The sequence below is a fragment of the Hylobates moloch genome, unplaced genomic scaffold (assembly GCF_009828535.3).
Source record: "Hylobates moloch isolate HMO894 unplaced genomic scaffold, HMol_V3 SCAFFOLD_8, whole genome shotgun sequence".
NCBI lineage: Eukaryota > Metazoa > Chordata > Mammalia > Primates > Hylobatidae > Hylobates > Hylobates moloch.
The window spans coordinates 32,282,971-32,299,132 of NW_026652283.1; the positions used below are offsets into that span (position 1 = coordinate 32,282,971).

The 16,162-nt window shown below is 40.5% G+C and overlaps 1 protein-coding gene across 3 annotated transcripts in view; it reads left to right on the top strand.

Moving 5' to 3' along the window:
* DENND5B (DENN domain containing 5B) overlaps nt 1-16,162 on the top strand; it is a 217,200-nt gene that overhangs the window by 99,900 nt on the left and 101,138 nt on the right. For all 3 annotated transcript variants that reach the window (XM_032159990.2, XM_032159991.2, XM_058443407.1), the window contains one exon: nt 1,872-1,981. In XM_032159990.2, coding sequence (XP_032015881.1) covers nt 1,872-1,981 — 110 coding nt within the window. The remainder of the gene's footprint in view (nt 1-1,871; nt 1,982-16,162) is intronic.

The following is a 16,162-nucleotide window of genomic DNA, read 5'->3' on the forward strand; positions in this document are numbered from 1 at the left end:
CCCTCTCTCCCTCCCCTCCCCTCCCCCCTCCCCTTTACTTTCCTTTCTTTCGAGATGAGGTTTCACTATGTTGCTGGCCTCAAGTGATCTGCCCACCTCAGCCTCCCAAAGTGCTGGGATTACAGGCATGAGCTGCCACGTTCTGGCCAAGTAACTTTTTTTTAAATGAAGAAGTGAATGATTTAAAATTTCTTAGTGTTCATAGGAAAATCTGGCATCAGCTTAAAAACATCATGGACTCTTCCTGAAATCAATTCTGAGCCCTGAATCTGTTCTTCAACCACATTGACTCTCATGAACAGTTTCACATTCCTCTGCTGACTTTTTGATGCTTACATACTCTAGAAGCTTGGTGCAAAAATTGATAAACTCTCCTTAAGGATGTCTTTGACAATTTCTCTTCTAGAAATGAATGCTCTCAACTCTTAGAAGATGCAAGTATGGAGTAGAAAAATACAGAGATGAAATGTTTGCCTAAATAAGTCAGAGGAATCTAAAGAAAATAATGATGATTAGCCAAGGACTTCAATTAGAAATAGTAGTTTAGTTGCCTCAGCAAATATATTTAAATTATGTGTCCTCGTTCAAAAAAATTCCTATGTATTTTATATTGTTGTCTCCAGCAAGATTTTTGAGTGTGACTTTTTCTTCCTTCTGCGATCTGTTTTGCATTCCAAGGTGTTTCTTTTTTTTCATATTTTTACCCAAAATAGAAACTGAGTCTAACTAGAAGTCAAATACAACTCATAAGTCAAATTGCTTTGTGATATTTTTAATAGTATAAATACTGGTAAGTGACATCTTTTGCTGTAACAGCTAGTATTTTGCACTTAATTAGAACTCTAAAAGTAGGAAAACACAGAACACAATAAAATTGCTGCAAGGTCTTCTAGTTCCTTGATCCCAAATTTTTGCCATTGGGAATTTAAGATCCTTCTACCTTAAAATATTTCATGAAACTAATACATTTAGGGATAATAGGTCTTAAGGGAATTACTCTGGTTGAGGACGTTAAAAAAACTGATAGCTATTATTGAATTTTCAAGTTTTTACTTTTTAAAAAATTTATTTAAAAAAAAAAAAAAAGAAAGAAAAGAAACAGGGTCTCACCATGTTGCCGAGGCTGGTTTCAAATTCCTGGGCTCAAACAATCCTCCTACCTCAGCCTCCCAAAGTTCTAGGATTACAGGTGTGAGCTACTGTGCCTGGCCTGAATTTTCTTAGTAATTAAAATGTAGCCTACTTTTATGTTTCCAGAATTTTGCCAGATAATGAATTGAACTTAGGATAGCTCATTTATTTTAAAAGGTTAGTATGTTTAATGTGTTCTGTCTACTAAACAGGGTGACTCAGCAGTGATGTTGCTAATTCTTTAATTTTGTTACTTAAGAACCTGGATATGCAATCACATTTCTCAGAGATTTTTGTGGAAACTCAAGCAAAATTGCCTCCTTTGAGCACTGTAGCATGGGGGTCTAAGTGTGTATAAAATTTTAGGATCATAAGACATATGATTAGCTTGATGTAAGACTTTTCTTTTCTGAAGTAAATGTTTTCATATAGTTTATTATTACCACACACTGAAATGTGGACCATAATTAGGTTATAGCGATGATTATATTACCATATTTTGATTTTTAGTATCAGTTGAGTAGCAGGATTTTAAAATTCAGATTCTGAAGTTTTAAATGCTGCCCTGTTGTTAACAGTTTTTTAGTTGTCCATTGGGATTCTACAACTCAGATGGTTAGAGGCAGAAATTGAATCAGATCTCAATATTATCAGTCAGTAGTAGGCCTATAAAATAAATATAAAACTATGACATGCTTTTGGAAAAGTTCTAGATATTAACTATGTATTATTTGTTGTAGGTGAAAATTTTGACCAGAGTCCTTTGAGAAGAACATTCAAATCCAAAGTTCTTGCCCACTATCCTCAGAATATAGAATGGAACCCTTTTGATCAAGATGCGGTGAACATGGTATGTGTTTTTTCCCCCATTTTCTCTTTATCCTTGTTTTTACTTTATTAATATGAAGGTAGTGACTGTATTTTGAATGTCTACCTTATTTCATTTCATTTATTCTTTAAGTGATTTTATAAGAAATGTGAGGCCGGGTGCACCTGTAATCCCAGCACTTTGGGAGGCCGAGGCGGGTGGATCACCTGAGGTCGGTTTAAGACCAGCGTAAGCAACATAGTGAAACCCCCTCTCTACTAAAAATACAAAAATTAGCCAGGTGTGGTGGCACATGCCTGTAATCCCGGCTACTCGGGAGGCTGAGGCAGGAGAATCACTTGAACCCAGGAGGCGGAGGTTGTGGTGAGCCGTGATCACGCCACTGCACTCCAGCCTGGGCAACAGAGCAAGACTCTGTCTCAAAAAAAAAAAAAAAAAAAAAGAAATGTGATACTGTCCTCGTTTTAAAGATCTGGAAGCAGAAGCTCAGAGAAGCAAGTCACTTGCCCAGGGTTTCCATAGTTAATAAGTTTATACAGTAGATCCTAAAAGCCTATTTTAGTTTCCTACTATTAAACTGTGTTGTGCATTTGTATTAATACATAGAAGCTTTGATAAACAGTAATATTATTTTATTGGCCTGAGAGGAGCCTGATGGAAAGAGCCTGATTACAGTTCTCATGTTTCAAGTAATATTGTATGGTAAGCGTATAATTTGTCATTTTTACAGACAACGTAAAGATGAAAAGCAACTTAATTGCATTATTTAGATATAGTAGAAATCTGAATTTGTATAATTGTTACCGGTGGATGGAGTCCAGCTTCTTGGTGTCTTGAACAAAAAATTGGACAAAACATACAAACAAAGCAAGGAAAGAATGAAGCAACAAAAGCAGAGATTTATTAAAAATGAAGGTACCGTCCACAGGGTGGGAGCAGCACTGAGCAAGCAGTGCAACAGCCCATTATAGAATTTTCTGAGGTTTAAATACCCTCTGGAGGTTTTCCACTGGTTACTTGGTGTACACTCTATGTAAATGAAGTAATGGCCCACGATCAGTCTGGTTGGTTGTGGGAGGATACCAATCAGAAGCTGAAGCAAAGTTACACCCTACACAAACATACAACCAGTCAGAGGCTGAAGTGAAGTTACAAAGTTATACTCCTATGCAAATGAAGACTTGGCCCACGACCATCCTGATTGGTTGTGGGAGGGAAACAATCAGAGGTACTTTCAATTTTTAGTCTGCCATGCAGAAAAAGGGTGGGGAGAAGGTACAAAGGGAGTAGCCACTGGTCCTTTTGCTACTTGGGCATGGAAAGTTGGGGTTTTCCTTTTGACTTAGTTCTAGAAAGTCAGCATGAATCGGCCTTAGGTTCCCTGCCTCCAGACCCTGTTCTCCTGCCTCATAATGAGTTACCAGTGCTGATTAAATGTCTCTTTTATCCCTGCATGATGTTGTGCATCTATAAGCCCAGCTACTCAGGAGGTTGAGGCAGTGTGATTGCTTGAGCCCAGGAGTTTGAGACCAGAATGGGCACCATAGCAAGACCCTGTCTCAAAATAGGTAGGTAGGTAGGTAGGTAGACAGACAGACAGACAGACAGACAGACAGAAGATAGAGAGATAGTCAATCTCCTTGAGAGGTTCTTAGAAATAAAGTAGGTCACAGTTTTCAGATTATTTAGGAAGGGCTCTTCTTAGAAGCCTGAATAATATTTGAGATGTTCATAAACTCTATGATTATATAATTCAGGGGGCCCCAAAGTAAGGAGATAGCAGGCATGATAGATATAGAAATGAATTGGGTATATACATAAGAATGGGAAAAAAATAAAAAAGATACAGAAATGATTAAAGGTGAACTGAGACACAGTGATAGCCATTGCTCTTTTTGAGTTGTCTTGTTTGGTTTTGGTTTTTGTTTTTGAGATAGTCTCGCCCTGTCACCCAGGCTGGAGTGCAGTGGCACAATCTTGGCTCACTGCAACCTCCACCTCCTGGGTTCAGGCGATTCTCCTGCCTCAGCCTCCCGAGTAGCTGGGATTACAGGCGCACACCACTATGCCCAGCCAATCTTTTGTATTTTTAGTAGAGACAGGGTTTCACCATATTGGCCAGGCTGGTGTCGAACTCCTGACCTCAAGTGATCTGCCCTCCTTGAGCCTCCCAGAATGCTGGTATTGTGAGCACATACCACCACACCTGGCTCATTTTTGCATTTTTAGTGGAGATGGGGTTTTGCTATGTTGGCCAGGCTGGTCTTGTACTACTGAACTCTAGTGATCCACCCGCCTCAGCCTCCCAAAGCGCTGGGATTACAGGCGTGAGCCACTGCACCCGGCCTCTTTTTTAGTATTTTAAAGATAGTGTTAAAAGACTCCATTATAACCTGACAATCTAACAGAAGGAAATTAATATTCACTAGATGCCTGCTAGCATACTTTATGCATGTTATTTTCACATACATGTTTACATGTACCCAATGAGAATTCTTATATTTTCAAAGGTTAAGTAATTTGCCCAAAGTTAGGCCGTAAGACTCAGAAGTTAAATCCAATCATTTTTACTCTCTAGCTCACTTTTTTTCTCATCTGCCTTGCTGCCTTCCTAAAAGAAAAACTATATAACAGTTTTGATCTACACTGGAAATGTTATGGGTCACACTGGGCCCTTTGTGATATTTTTGTATCACAGTAAACTCTTTCCAGCCTGGGCTTGCTCTAGGGAGGGGATAGCATGGTGCTTTTTGTAAGGACAAATGCCTAAAGCACTTGGCACTTTGACTTTGATTCCTTACAGAGTACAATATGGTTATTTTCCTAAACTGTTACGCAATTCTAAAATAATCAGAGATGCCATTTTGCTGGAAGTTAATATTGTAGATGCTTAGCATCATCTTTGGTGAAGACTCTACTATAGGTATTAAGTAGAACACAACTGTTAGTTATCTTTATAAGACTTGGAAGAGTCCAGACAAGCATCTGACTAAAATAGTTGAACAGCAGGGACAAAAAAATAACTTACGAGCTGCTTATGCAGCAAATTAATAGAAAGGCATTTAGGAAAAGAGTGTTTAAATCAAGCATTGGAAAACTGGGTAAGAATGTGAATAGATCACAATACCTAATCTTCTTAAATTAGTAAGATATTTCAAAATATAACTTATTCTGTGAGAAATCAGAATGGTATTCAAAGTGAGGTTCTTGCCTAGGCAACATAGGGAGGCCCTGTCTCTACAAAGAAAAAAAGAAATAGCTGGGTGTGGTGGTAACATGCCTGTGGTCCCAGCTACTCTGGAGGCTGAGGTGGGAGGATCACTGGGGCCTGGGTACAAGTACGTTCTTACTATATGAATCCACAGGCATTTGGAACAAAATGCCACCCTTGATGTGTTTTCTTTCTTTTAATCATTTCAGTGAATTAATAGTGAGATATCCATGATAGCTTTTGCCTCTATCTGCAAAACATTAATATTTAAAGTAATTATCAGCTTCCTTGATCTTTGATATTTTCTTTACTCCTTGCCCCTGAGGTTATTTTATGTAAGCAGCAAAAGTTTCCGCCTGAAGAATAATTGCAAAGGCTGTGTTTTGCTGGTTAAGCACCACATAGCATTTTTTTTATTGCTGCAAATCTAAAAGGATTTGCTTGTACTCCTGGAAAATCTCTGAAAAGCATCCCATTAAAGTAGTTTGCATTCGGGTCATAGATTTACTGCCTTTAATTTCCTCTTTGATTTACTAGTAAGTGCGTTTGTATGAAGCTGTAATTTATTCCCACCTAAAGGTATAAAGCTTTGTCTTGCCTTTAGCAAAATTCCACCGCAATGAGTCATCACCTTCTGCAATATTAGTCATTTCTCTAACAACAGCAGTGCTTTGAATAAAAGGTCATTAATTTCATACATAAATTAAGTACCCAAAGCAGTGAACTTTGTTAAATAAAATGTTTAATGTGTATGAGTGCAGTGCAGATAAAATAGAAAATAAATACAAGTGACAGGTGAAATAATTCCTGAGTTAGTTTTTTTTCCTCAGTTGCTGATTCAGAGATTTTTATGAAAAAAAGTAAATATCACAGAACAGAAAGAACAATACAATAAACAGTCATGTATGTATTAATCACCTGGAACTAACATATGTCAATATTGACATGTTTGCTTCAGATCTCTGCATTTCCTTTCCTTTTCCTTTCCCTTCCTCCCTTTCTTTGCTTTCTTTTCTTTCTTTCCCTTGTTTCCACAGTCTCGCTCTGTCTCCCAGACTGGAGTGCGGTACATTTAATTAAATTATTTACTTGAGACCGTCTCACTCTGTCACCCAGGCAGTTCAGTGGTGCAATCGTGGCTTACTTACAACCTCTGCCTCCAGTGTTCAAGTGATTCTCATGCTTCAGCCTCTTGAGTAGCTGGGATTATAGTCGCACACCATCATGCCTGGCTAATTTTTGTATTTTTAGTAGAGACGGGGTCTCCCTATGTTGGCCAGGCTGGTCTCAAACTCCTGGCTTCAAGTGATCTGCCTGCCTCGACCTCTGTGAGCCACCGTGCCTGGTCTGCATTTCATTTTAAATGAAATAAAGCATTGCAAACAGAGCTGAAGGTCCCCCACCCCACTTTCACATCTCTTTGAGGTAATCTGCTTATTGGCATCCATGACTATGTAATATTCTAGTTGATAGATCTTATCTTTAAGCCTGTGTTATACCTAAGAATTCATAGGAAGAAAACATGGTTAATAACTTTTAAGCAAACTGTATGAAAATATAAGGATTCTATTTTATATGTCTGTCCTAATGAAACATCATAAATATATTTTAGGTAACTAAAGAGTAATAACTATTATACAGCTCTTACTTTACAATTTGCTGTTAACTTTGATCACAAAGAAGGGTATAGTGGAATGAAGAGCAAAGAGTAAATGGTGAAAGGTTGGCTAAAGAAACTTATTCAGATGCTTATCTTGTAAGAGTAAAAGGGAAAAGGGCTGTATATACTTTTTGTAGACTTAGCAATTACTTGAATTTGAAATGGATAACCCCAAATTACATTCATAGGTTTGACATTAGAATGAAGATAAGCCCTCATTTTGAGCCAAGTTTAGGTTCAAGCTCACAATAAAATTTTTTTTTTTTCTTGAGACAGGCTCTGAGTCTGTCATCCAGACTGGAGTGCACTGGTGCAATCTTGGCTCACTGCAGCCTTGACCTGCCATGCTCTAGCGATCCTCCACCTCAGCCCCCAAGTAGCTGAGACTACAGGTGTGCACCACCACGCCTGGCTAATTTTTGTACTTTTTGAGGAGACGGGGTTTGGCTATGTTGCCTAGGCTACTCTCGAACTCCTGGACTCAAGCGATCCGCCCACCTCGGCCTCTCAGAGTGCTAGGATTACAGGTGTGATCTACCATGCCTAGCCATATCTCACAGTAAAATTATAGGAATGGGGCTTTCATTGCTGGAGGACTGTTGCTGGAAGACCTTCTGCCCCCGCCACCCCCATCCTCTCCCCCGTTTCCTTAACATTGCAGCTAGAATATTTCGCTGGAATCTCAAATGCAACATATCCAAAACTGAATTCTTTATTCTTCCCACCAATCTTTGTCAGTGAATGGTACAACTATCCACCTATTTGCCAAGTCCAACAATGTACACATCACCCTGAAAGTTCTCACTTACCTTCTCCCATATATAGTCAGTTATCTGTCTACTTCTCTCTGTTTCCGTATACTCACCTTGGTCCAAACCATCAAGATCTCTTACCTGGACTCCTGCAGTAACCTGTCCATTTCATTCCTCATACTATAGCTTCTGCTTCTGCTGTTCCTTCTCTCTGGAAGGCTCTTCTACCTCTCCTTCACCTAGTGATTTCTTACTATTTCTTCAGACTTCACTGTAAACATTTATATAGAGAAGCCGCTCCTGACGATCACCTTCCACCATCTTCCCAGCACTCAGGTCACCTTAGGTTCTCTTAGTACCTTGTACCTTTTTGTAGCACCTATCTCAGTTGTAATTAACCAATTACGTAGCTAGTAGTCAACTGTGTATCTCATGCTTAATGTAAGCACCATGAGAACAGGAGCAGTGTCTCTTATTCATTGCTATATCCCTAGCTTTGCACATAGTAGATGTTCAAATTGTTGAATGAATGAAGTGATACTTACTTGCTTACAATAATTCTCTTCCCTGTCCTTGACTAGGTGTGACCTCCACTGCAAAACCATCTCTTAAGCAGGAGTAGTTACTGTCTTTTCTTATGATATCTCGAACAGAGTCCATAGCAACACTGATCACATTTTTTTGGTAACTGCTGGTTTCTGTGTCTGTCTTTCCTACTAGACTGTGAACTCCCTAAAGGAAAGGATTATTTTTATCTTTGTCTTTTGAGTTACTAAGATCTAATGCAAAACATGGGACAAAATAAGGGTTTATAGAAGGAGGGGAGAGAAGAGGGGAGGGAGGGAGGGAGACATTCTGAGAAATGTGTTGTTAGGTGATTTTATTGTGCAAACATCATAGAGTGTATATACATACACAGACCTAGGTGATATAGCCTACTATACCTCTAAGCTATATGGTATAATGTATTGCTCCAGCCATCGTCCTATAGGCAGTCCATTGTTGACCAGAGTATGGTTATACAGTATATGATTGTATTTGCATAATGAGGGAGAGGCCATGGAAGTCATAGAACTACAAAGTGTGGAAAAAGGAATTTTAAAATTCTAGCCAAACTGCCTGAAATGGTCTAGAGAAATATAAGAACATTTGCTGACTCAAACTGGGAAAGTTACACACTTGTCATTATAAGCCTGCTTTGGCTAAAGTAATCTGGTTACTGGTAGTAATCTGATCATCAGTGACACCTCTAATTTTTAGTTGTTTTATTGTGGGATGGTGAGGGGGTATTGTTAGTAGATAGCAAAGTTATGGGTTAATTAGAGATGTTTAATACCGTGATAAACAAATCTTGATTTATATTTCAGGTTTTCTGAGATTTCTTGCAGTTCCTGACAGTTTAACAATTCTGATGAAAGTATCTTGTAGTTCCTGACATAAAACAATACTGTATATCTTTTAAAAATGGAAAAATAATAGCATTTTGCAGTTCATGTTTCCCAATTAGAAATATAATTCTTACTTTCTTTGATTTGTTGGAAGAGCATTTAGGAAAAATTCTTACATCTGTTGTCTGTAGCATAGAAAGCCATTCTTCACTTTGAGTACAACTTTTGGCAAGCTTTTTCTGTAAATGTTTGAATGTGTGCTCAAGAAAGCTACAAAACCTTAAGGGAATATTTGGCAGCTGTTCAACAGCAGTTGAGCTATGATTTTGTGATTTAGGATGACAGGAATGCCTATCAATTAAATTAAATCTTTATGTTGACTTTGGTGGTCACTATGTTTCTATATTGCCTACTTGATGGAAAAAGAATTACAAGCTGAAGTCCAGGCACTGTGGCTCATGCCGTAATCTCAACACTTTGGGAGGCTGAGGCGAGTGGATCACTTGAGACCAGAAGTTCAAGACCAGCCTGGCCAACATGGTGAAACCTCATCTCTACTAAAAATACAAAAAAAAAAAAAAAAAAAAAAGCTGGGTATGCACGCCTATAATTGCGCACACTTGTAATCCCAGCTACTTGGGAGGCTGAGGCAGGAGAATCGCTTGAACTCAGGAGGTGGAGGTTGCAGTAAGCTGACATCACACCACTACATACCAGACTGGGCGACAGAGTGAGACTCTGTCTCCAAAAAAAAAAAAAAAGAGAGAGAATTACAGACCAGATCAAGAGGTGCTTTACCCCCAGCTGTTGTTTTTGTTTGTTTTCTTGCTCATTCATTTATTCATTCAACCAATTGTTATATGCCATGCACTGTGCTAAACAAGTTTGAGTTTAACCTGGAGCAAGAATAATTCAAATCATCCCTTCTACAATCTTTATTGACTACAATAAATGTGTCAAATGAGGTTTTGGGGTTTTTAGGGTTTTTTTGTTGTTTTCGTTTTTTTGAGACAGAGTCTCACTCTATCATCTAGGCTGGAGTGCAGTGGTGCAGTCTTGGCTCACTGCAACCTCTGCCTCCCGGATTCATGCAATTCTCGTGCCTCAGCCTTCCAGGTAGCTGGGGCTACAGGTGTGCCCCACCATGCCCACGCCCGGCTAATTTTTTTGTATTTTTAGTAGAGGCAGGGTTTCATCATGTTGCCCAGGCTGGTGGTCTTGAACTCCTGAGCTCAGGCAATCCACTCACCTCAGCCTCCCTAAGTACTGGGATTATGGGCGTGAGCCACTGCACCCAGCCAAATGAGTTTTTATTCATGCTATCAGCAGAGCAACTCATTAACTTGTTATGATGAAATCAGCCTTAATTTGAAGGTAGAATTATTAAAAGATTCTGCCATAGCCTTTCCTTATACAGTTATTCCTAAGACTAGGAATAAGTGGCTTTTACCCCCTACCAAATCCAGGTATTCATAGGTTTTACCTAAGTCTATATCTCATTCTATCCAAATATACATAGTAATTTAATATGTAAAAGAGTTGAGTAAATCTGCCTTAGTCCTTTCCACATCTCATATTCAGTGATATGAAATATGAAGACATTTTCACTGGTGCACTAATGCTGAGCTTCACAATTTTTTCTTTTTTTTTTTTTTTTTTTGAGACGGAGTCTCGCTCTGTCGCCCAGGCTGGAGTGCAGTGGCGCAATCTCGGCTCACTGCAAGCTCCACCTCCCGGGTTCACGCCATTCTCCTGCCTCAGCCTCTCCGAGTAGCTGGGACTACAGGCGCCCGCCACCACGCCCGGCTAATTTTTTTGTATTTTTAGTAGAGACGGGGTTTCACCGTGGTCTTGATCTCCTGACCTCATGATCCACCCGCCTCGGCCTCCCATAGTGCTGGGATTATAAGCGTGAGCCACTGCGCCCGGCCCACAATTTTTTCTTTTTACCGGTGTTATCAGTCACCACTTGTTAATGGCCCCAAATGGTATATTATTCCATGCAGTTCCCTTGAATGTTTAAAGTTATTGAAATGAAGTACTAGCCCTTGAGTAGCTGGCAATCCAGAGATCAAACAGAATTATACAAATACTAGTAATGTGTATGTTTACATAATGTACATATGTTTACCGTGATGCAAGACTTTAATTGCTTCTCCACAATAAATACTTTTTAGAGGAGTAACATTTTATGGCATGCAAAAGATGAACACTATTTTTTATGGAAAGGCAAAGAAAGACCTCTCTAAGGTAGTATTTATGCAGAGACTTAAGGGAAGTAAGGAAGTATTTTGATTATCGCTGCATGACAATCCATCCGCCTACCAATTAGTGGCTTAAAATAGGGCTTGGCAGTTTTTTTCATGAAGAACCAAATAGTAAGTAGTTGAGGTATTGTGGGCATACAGTTTCTGCCACAGTCACCCAGCTCTGCTGTTGTTGTGTGAAGGCATCCATAGACAGTGCATAAATGGATGGTTGTGACTGAGTCCCAGTGAAACTTTATTTACAAATCAGGTGGCAGATTATATTTGACCTAAGGGTTTTTCTTAGTCCATTCCTCCTGTTAAAATAAAATACTTCAGACTGAGTAACTTACAAGGAATAGGAATTTATTTCTCACAGCTCTAGAGGTTGAAAGTACAAGATCAAGGTGTCTGTAGGTTTAGGGTCTAATGATGGCCTAGTCTCTGCTTCTAAGATGGTACTTCGTTATCATGTACTCCAGAGACGACAAATGTTGTATCCTCACATGGCAGAAAGCACTAGGGTGCTGCTCCCTTCAACCTTTTATAAGAAGGATGAATCCTTTCAAGAGGGCAGAGCCTGCATGACTTAATCACTTCCCAAAAGTCCCCACCTTTTAATACCGTCACCCTGAAGTGATGTTCCAGCGTATGAATTTTGGAGGCACACATACATTTAAACCCATAGCAGGGCTGTTGTTTGCTGACCCTTGATTTAAAGCAACAAAATCATTACTTAGCCTACATACTGCAATGTAGGTAGCTTTTGGTTGGCTGCGCCTGTGTTCTACTCGGTGTTAGTTTGGAAGGTTTGAAGTCTGAGGACTGAAATCATCTGAAAGCTCACCCACTCACAGGCCTATCTCCTGGACCAGGCATATAGCTGGGGCTCCTTCTGTCTCTGTGTGGTCTTTCATTTGGTCTCACCAGTCAGGCAGCTTCAGGCTAGCTAAACTTTTTATATGTTGCCTCAGGGCTCCCAGAGTGTGTTACCAGGTTACCAGAGAGAGAGAGAGAGAGAGAGAGAGAGGAGATGGAAGCTGTATTGCCTTTTTTAGCCTCTGCTCAAAAGTCACTCTGTCACTTGTCACTGCAGTTGCATTTTACTTGATTAGGCCAAGGGTGGGCATACATGGCCCCCAGGCCAAGTCTGTCCAGCTGACTGTTTTTATAAATAAAATTGTGTTGAAACAAAGCCATACCTATGTGTTTAAAGGTTGGTACAAAAGTAATCGTGGTTTTGGACAGAATTTTAAATCATAACTAGGCTCAAGCACATCCTTATTAATCAAAATAGGAACGATTACAATCAACACATTTTTGCCAATGAGAAATAAGTTTGTTTATTCCTGTAACATAAAAAATCCGTGCTTTGGGATTTGATGAACTCTTGGAGAGCATTTTCTTCATCCTGCTGGTTGTGGAAGCATTTTCCCTGCAAAAAGTTGTCGAGATGCTTGAAGAAGTGGTAGTTGGCAAGAGGTCAGGTGAACACGGTGGATGAGGCATAACTGCGTAGCCCAATTTGTTGAACTTTTGAAGTATTTGTTGTGTGATGTGCGGTCAGGCATTGTTGTGGAAAAGAACTGGGCCCTTTCTGTTGACCAGTGCCTGCTGTAGGCTTTGCAGTTTTTGGTGCATCTCATCGATTTGCTGAGCATACTTCTTGGATGTAATGATTTCGCCAGGATTCAGTAGTGGATCAAACCAGCAGCAGGCCACCAAACAGTGACTGTGACCTTTTTTTGGTGCAAGTTTGGCTTTGGGAAGTACTTTAGAGCGTCTTCTTGGTTCAGCCACTAAGCTGGTCGTCGCCGGTTGTCTAATGAAATCCACTTTTTGTTGCACATGACAATTTGATTGAGAAATGGTTCGTTGTTGCTGTGTAGAATAAGAGAAGACAACACTTGAAAATGATGCTTTTATTTTATTTTGTTTTGTTTTGTTTGAAATGGAGTCTCGCTCTGTTGCCCAGGCTGGAGTTCAGTGGCACAGTCTCGGCTCACTGCAACCTCCGCCTCCCAGGTTCAAGCAATTCTCCTTCCTCAGCCTCCTGAGTAGCTGGCTACAGGTGCATGCCACCACGCCCTGCTAATTTTTTGTATTTTAGTAGAGACAGGATTTCACCATGTTGCCCAGGCTGGTTTCAAACTGAGCTCAGGCAATCCGCCTGCTTCAGCCTTCCAAAGTGCTAGGATAACAGGCATGAGCCACCGCACCTCGCTGAAGATGACAATTTTTTAAAATTTCTACTCAGCTGATGAGGCACCCACTTACCGAGTTTTTCCACCTTTCCAATTTGCTTCACATGCCAAACGGCCATAGAATGGTCGATGTTGAGTTTTTCAGCCACTTTTCTTGTAGTTCTAAGAGGATCAGCTTTGATGATTGCTCTCAATTGATCATTGTCAACTTCTGATGGCTGGCCACTATGCTCCTCATCTCCAAGGCTGTCATCTCCTTTGCAAAACTTCTTGAACCACCACTGCACTGTGCATTAGTTAGCAGTCCCTGGGCCAAATGCATTGTTGATGTTGTGGTTGTCTCCACTGCTTTACGACCCATTTTGAACTTGAATAAGAAAATTGCTCGAGGCCGGGTGTGGTGGCTCACACCTGTAATCTCAGCACTTTGGGAGGCCAAGGCGGGCAGATCACTTGAGGTCAGGAGTTTGAGACCAGCCTGGCCAACATGGTGAAACCCTGTCTCTACTAAAAATACAAAATTAGCTGGGCATGGTGGTGCAGGCCTGTAGTCCCAGCTACTCAGGAGGCTGAGGCCCGAGAATCGCTTGAACCTGGGAGGCGGAGGTTGCAGTGAGCCGAGATTGCACCACTGCACTCCAGCCTGAGTGACAGAGTGAGACTCTATCTCAAAAAAAAAAAAAAAAGAAAACTGCTCTAATTTGCTTTTTGTCTAACATTTTCCGTCTAAAATAAACAGCAAGTAATAAGTCATTAGCAAAAAAACATAAAGCAAGAAATGCCCATTAAAATGATGGGCCAGGCTCAGTGGCTCAAGCCTGTAATCCCAGCACTTTGAGAGGACGAGGCAGGTGGATCACGAGGTCAGGAGTTTGAGACCAGCCTGGCCAACGTAGTGAAACCCATCTCTACTAAAAATACAAAAATTAGCCAGGTGCAGTGGCAGGCGCCTGTAATCCCAGCTACTTGGGAGGCTGAGGCAGGAGAATTGCTTGAACCTGTGAGGCGGAGGTTGCAGGGAGCCAGGATCGTGCCACTGCACTCCAGCCTGGGTGACAGAGCAAGACTCTGTCTTGGAAAAAAAAAAAGATGTATAATATAACCACATTTATTTAAAAATGTATTCCAGTATCAAGTGGCAAATTCCAACAATGCAAAAACCACAATTACTTTTGCACTTACCTAATACATTGTGGAGTGGAACAGTTGTGACAAAGACTGTATGGTCTCCAGAGCCTAAAATACTTATCTGTCTCTTTATAGAAAAAGTTTCCCAGATCCTGGTATAGGCACTCTCAGCAGCCCACCCAGGTTCAAGGAGAGTGAGCTCCACTTCTTTATGGGGAAGTGTCAAGGTTTGGAAGAGTGTGTGAAAGTAGAAATATTATTGGAGCTATATCTGCCACAAGGAATGAGTCATGTGGATACCGAGGGGAAGAAAGTTGCTGGGAAAGGGAAGAGCAGATTTTGGTGGGAGCACGTGGGGTGTGTTCGTAGAACAGTCACATGCCATTGTTGCTGGAGCAGAGTGGGTGAGTTAGTACAAGATGAGGGCAGAGAGGTTGCTGGGGGCTGAGTCATGGAGGGCTTGCTTGTAGGCATTTATAAGGACATCAGCTTTTAGTGAGATAAGAGTCCATTGGAGAATTTTGGGAAGAGTGACAAGATCTAACATATTTTTTAAGGATTGCTTTGGCTCTTATAAGGGAAATAGATTATGGGGGACAAGGGCAGAAACAGGCTGTTACATCCAGACAAGAGAAGAGGGTGACTTAGATTAGAGTGGTAAGAGTAAAGATCGAAACAATTACTTTCTGACTTAGGAGGCTGAGGCGGGAGGACTGCTTTTAACCCAGGAGTTTGAGGCTGCAGTAAACTGTGATTGTACCACTGCACTTCATCCTGAGTGATAGAGCAAGACCTCACCTCTAAAAAAGAAAAAAAAAAAAAAAAGAAGCAACAGCAATTAGTTTCTGCATATATTTTTGAAGATAGAATTGATAATATTTGCTGATGGATTGGATAATGGGGTAAGTGAGAAAGAGAGGAAGAAGTTAAAGATGACTCCAAGGTTTTTGTCCTGGGCAAATTAGATGGATGGAATTACAGAAAAGACTGATATAAGGAGAAACCGATTTGGAGGAAGAAATCAGAACTTCAGTTTGGGACATGGTAAGTTTGATTTGCCTATTAGACATCTTGATGGGATTGTCAAGTAGTTACTCAGTTAAGAGGCAGGTTCATGAGATTGTAGATTTGGGAGTTGAAAGAGTATATTTAAAATCATGGAAGAAGTTGCTCCGGAAATGAACTTGGATAGAAGAGAAACCCAAAATGTGGTGGCACAATCATGACATGAGCTTCAAAGCCAAGAGTTTTTAAGGTAAAGGGAAGGACCACGATCTGAAATGGCTGTGAGGAGCAGTTTGGACACCCACCCGCCTTCATGCTTAATGACAATTATCCCACCATCAAGATTTTGTTTTTAAGCAGTGGGAACCCAGAAATCTTAACACTGAAAGAATTCCACTCTACAAAATAAATGAAAGTGGAATGTGCATAGGGGAAGGAGGGACACTGGCCCTCTCAACTTCTTCCTCTAGCCTCTCACTCCCTTCCAAGGCCCTGAGACATTCCTGCTGCCTCCTTGGAACCCCTTTGAAAACCACTCCCCTTAGTGTTCCAAGATGGATGTGCTAAGAGGCACATCTAATTCTGTCTCTCTCCTAAAATCCCTTCAG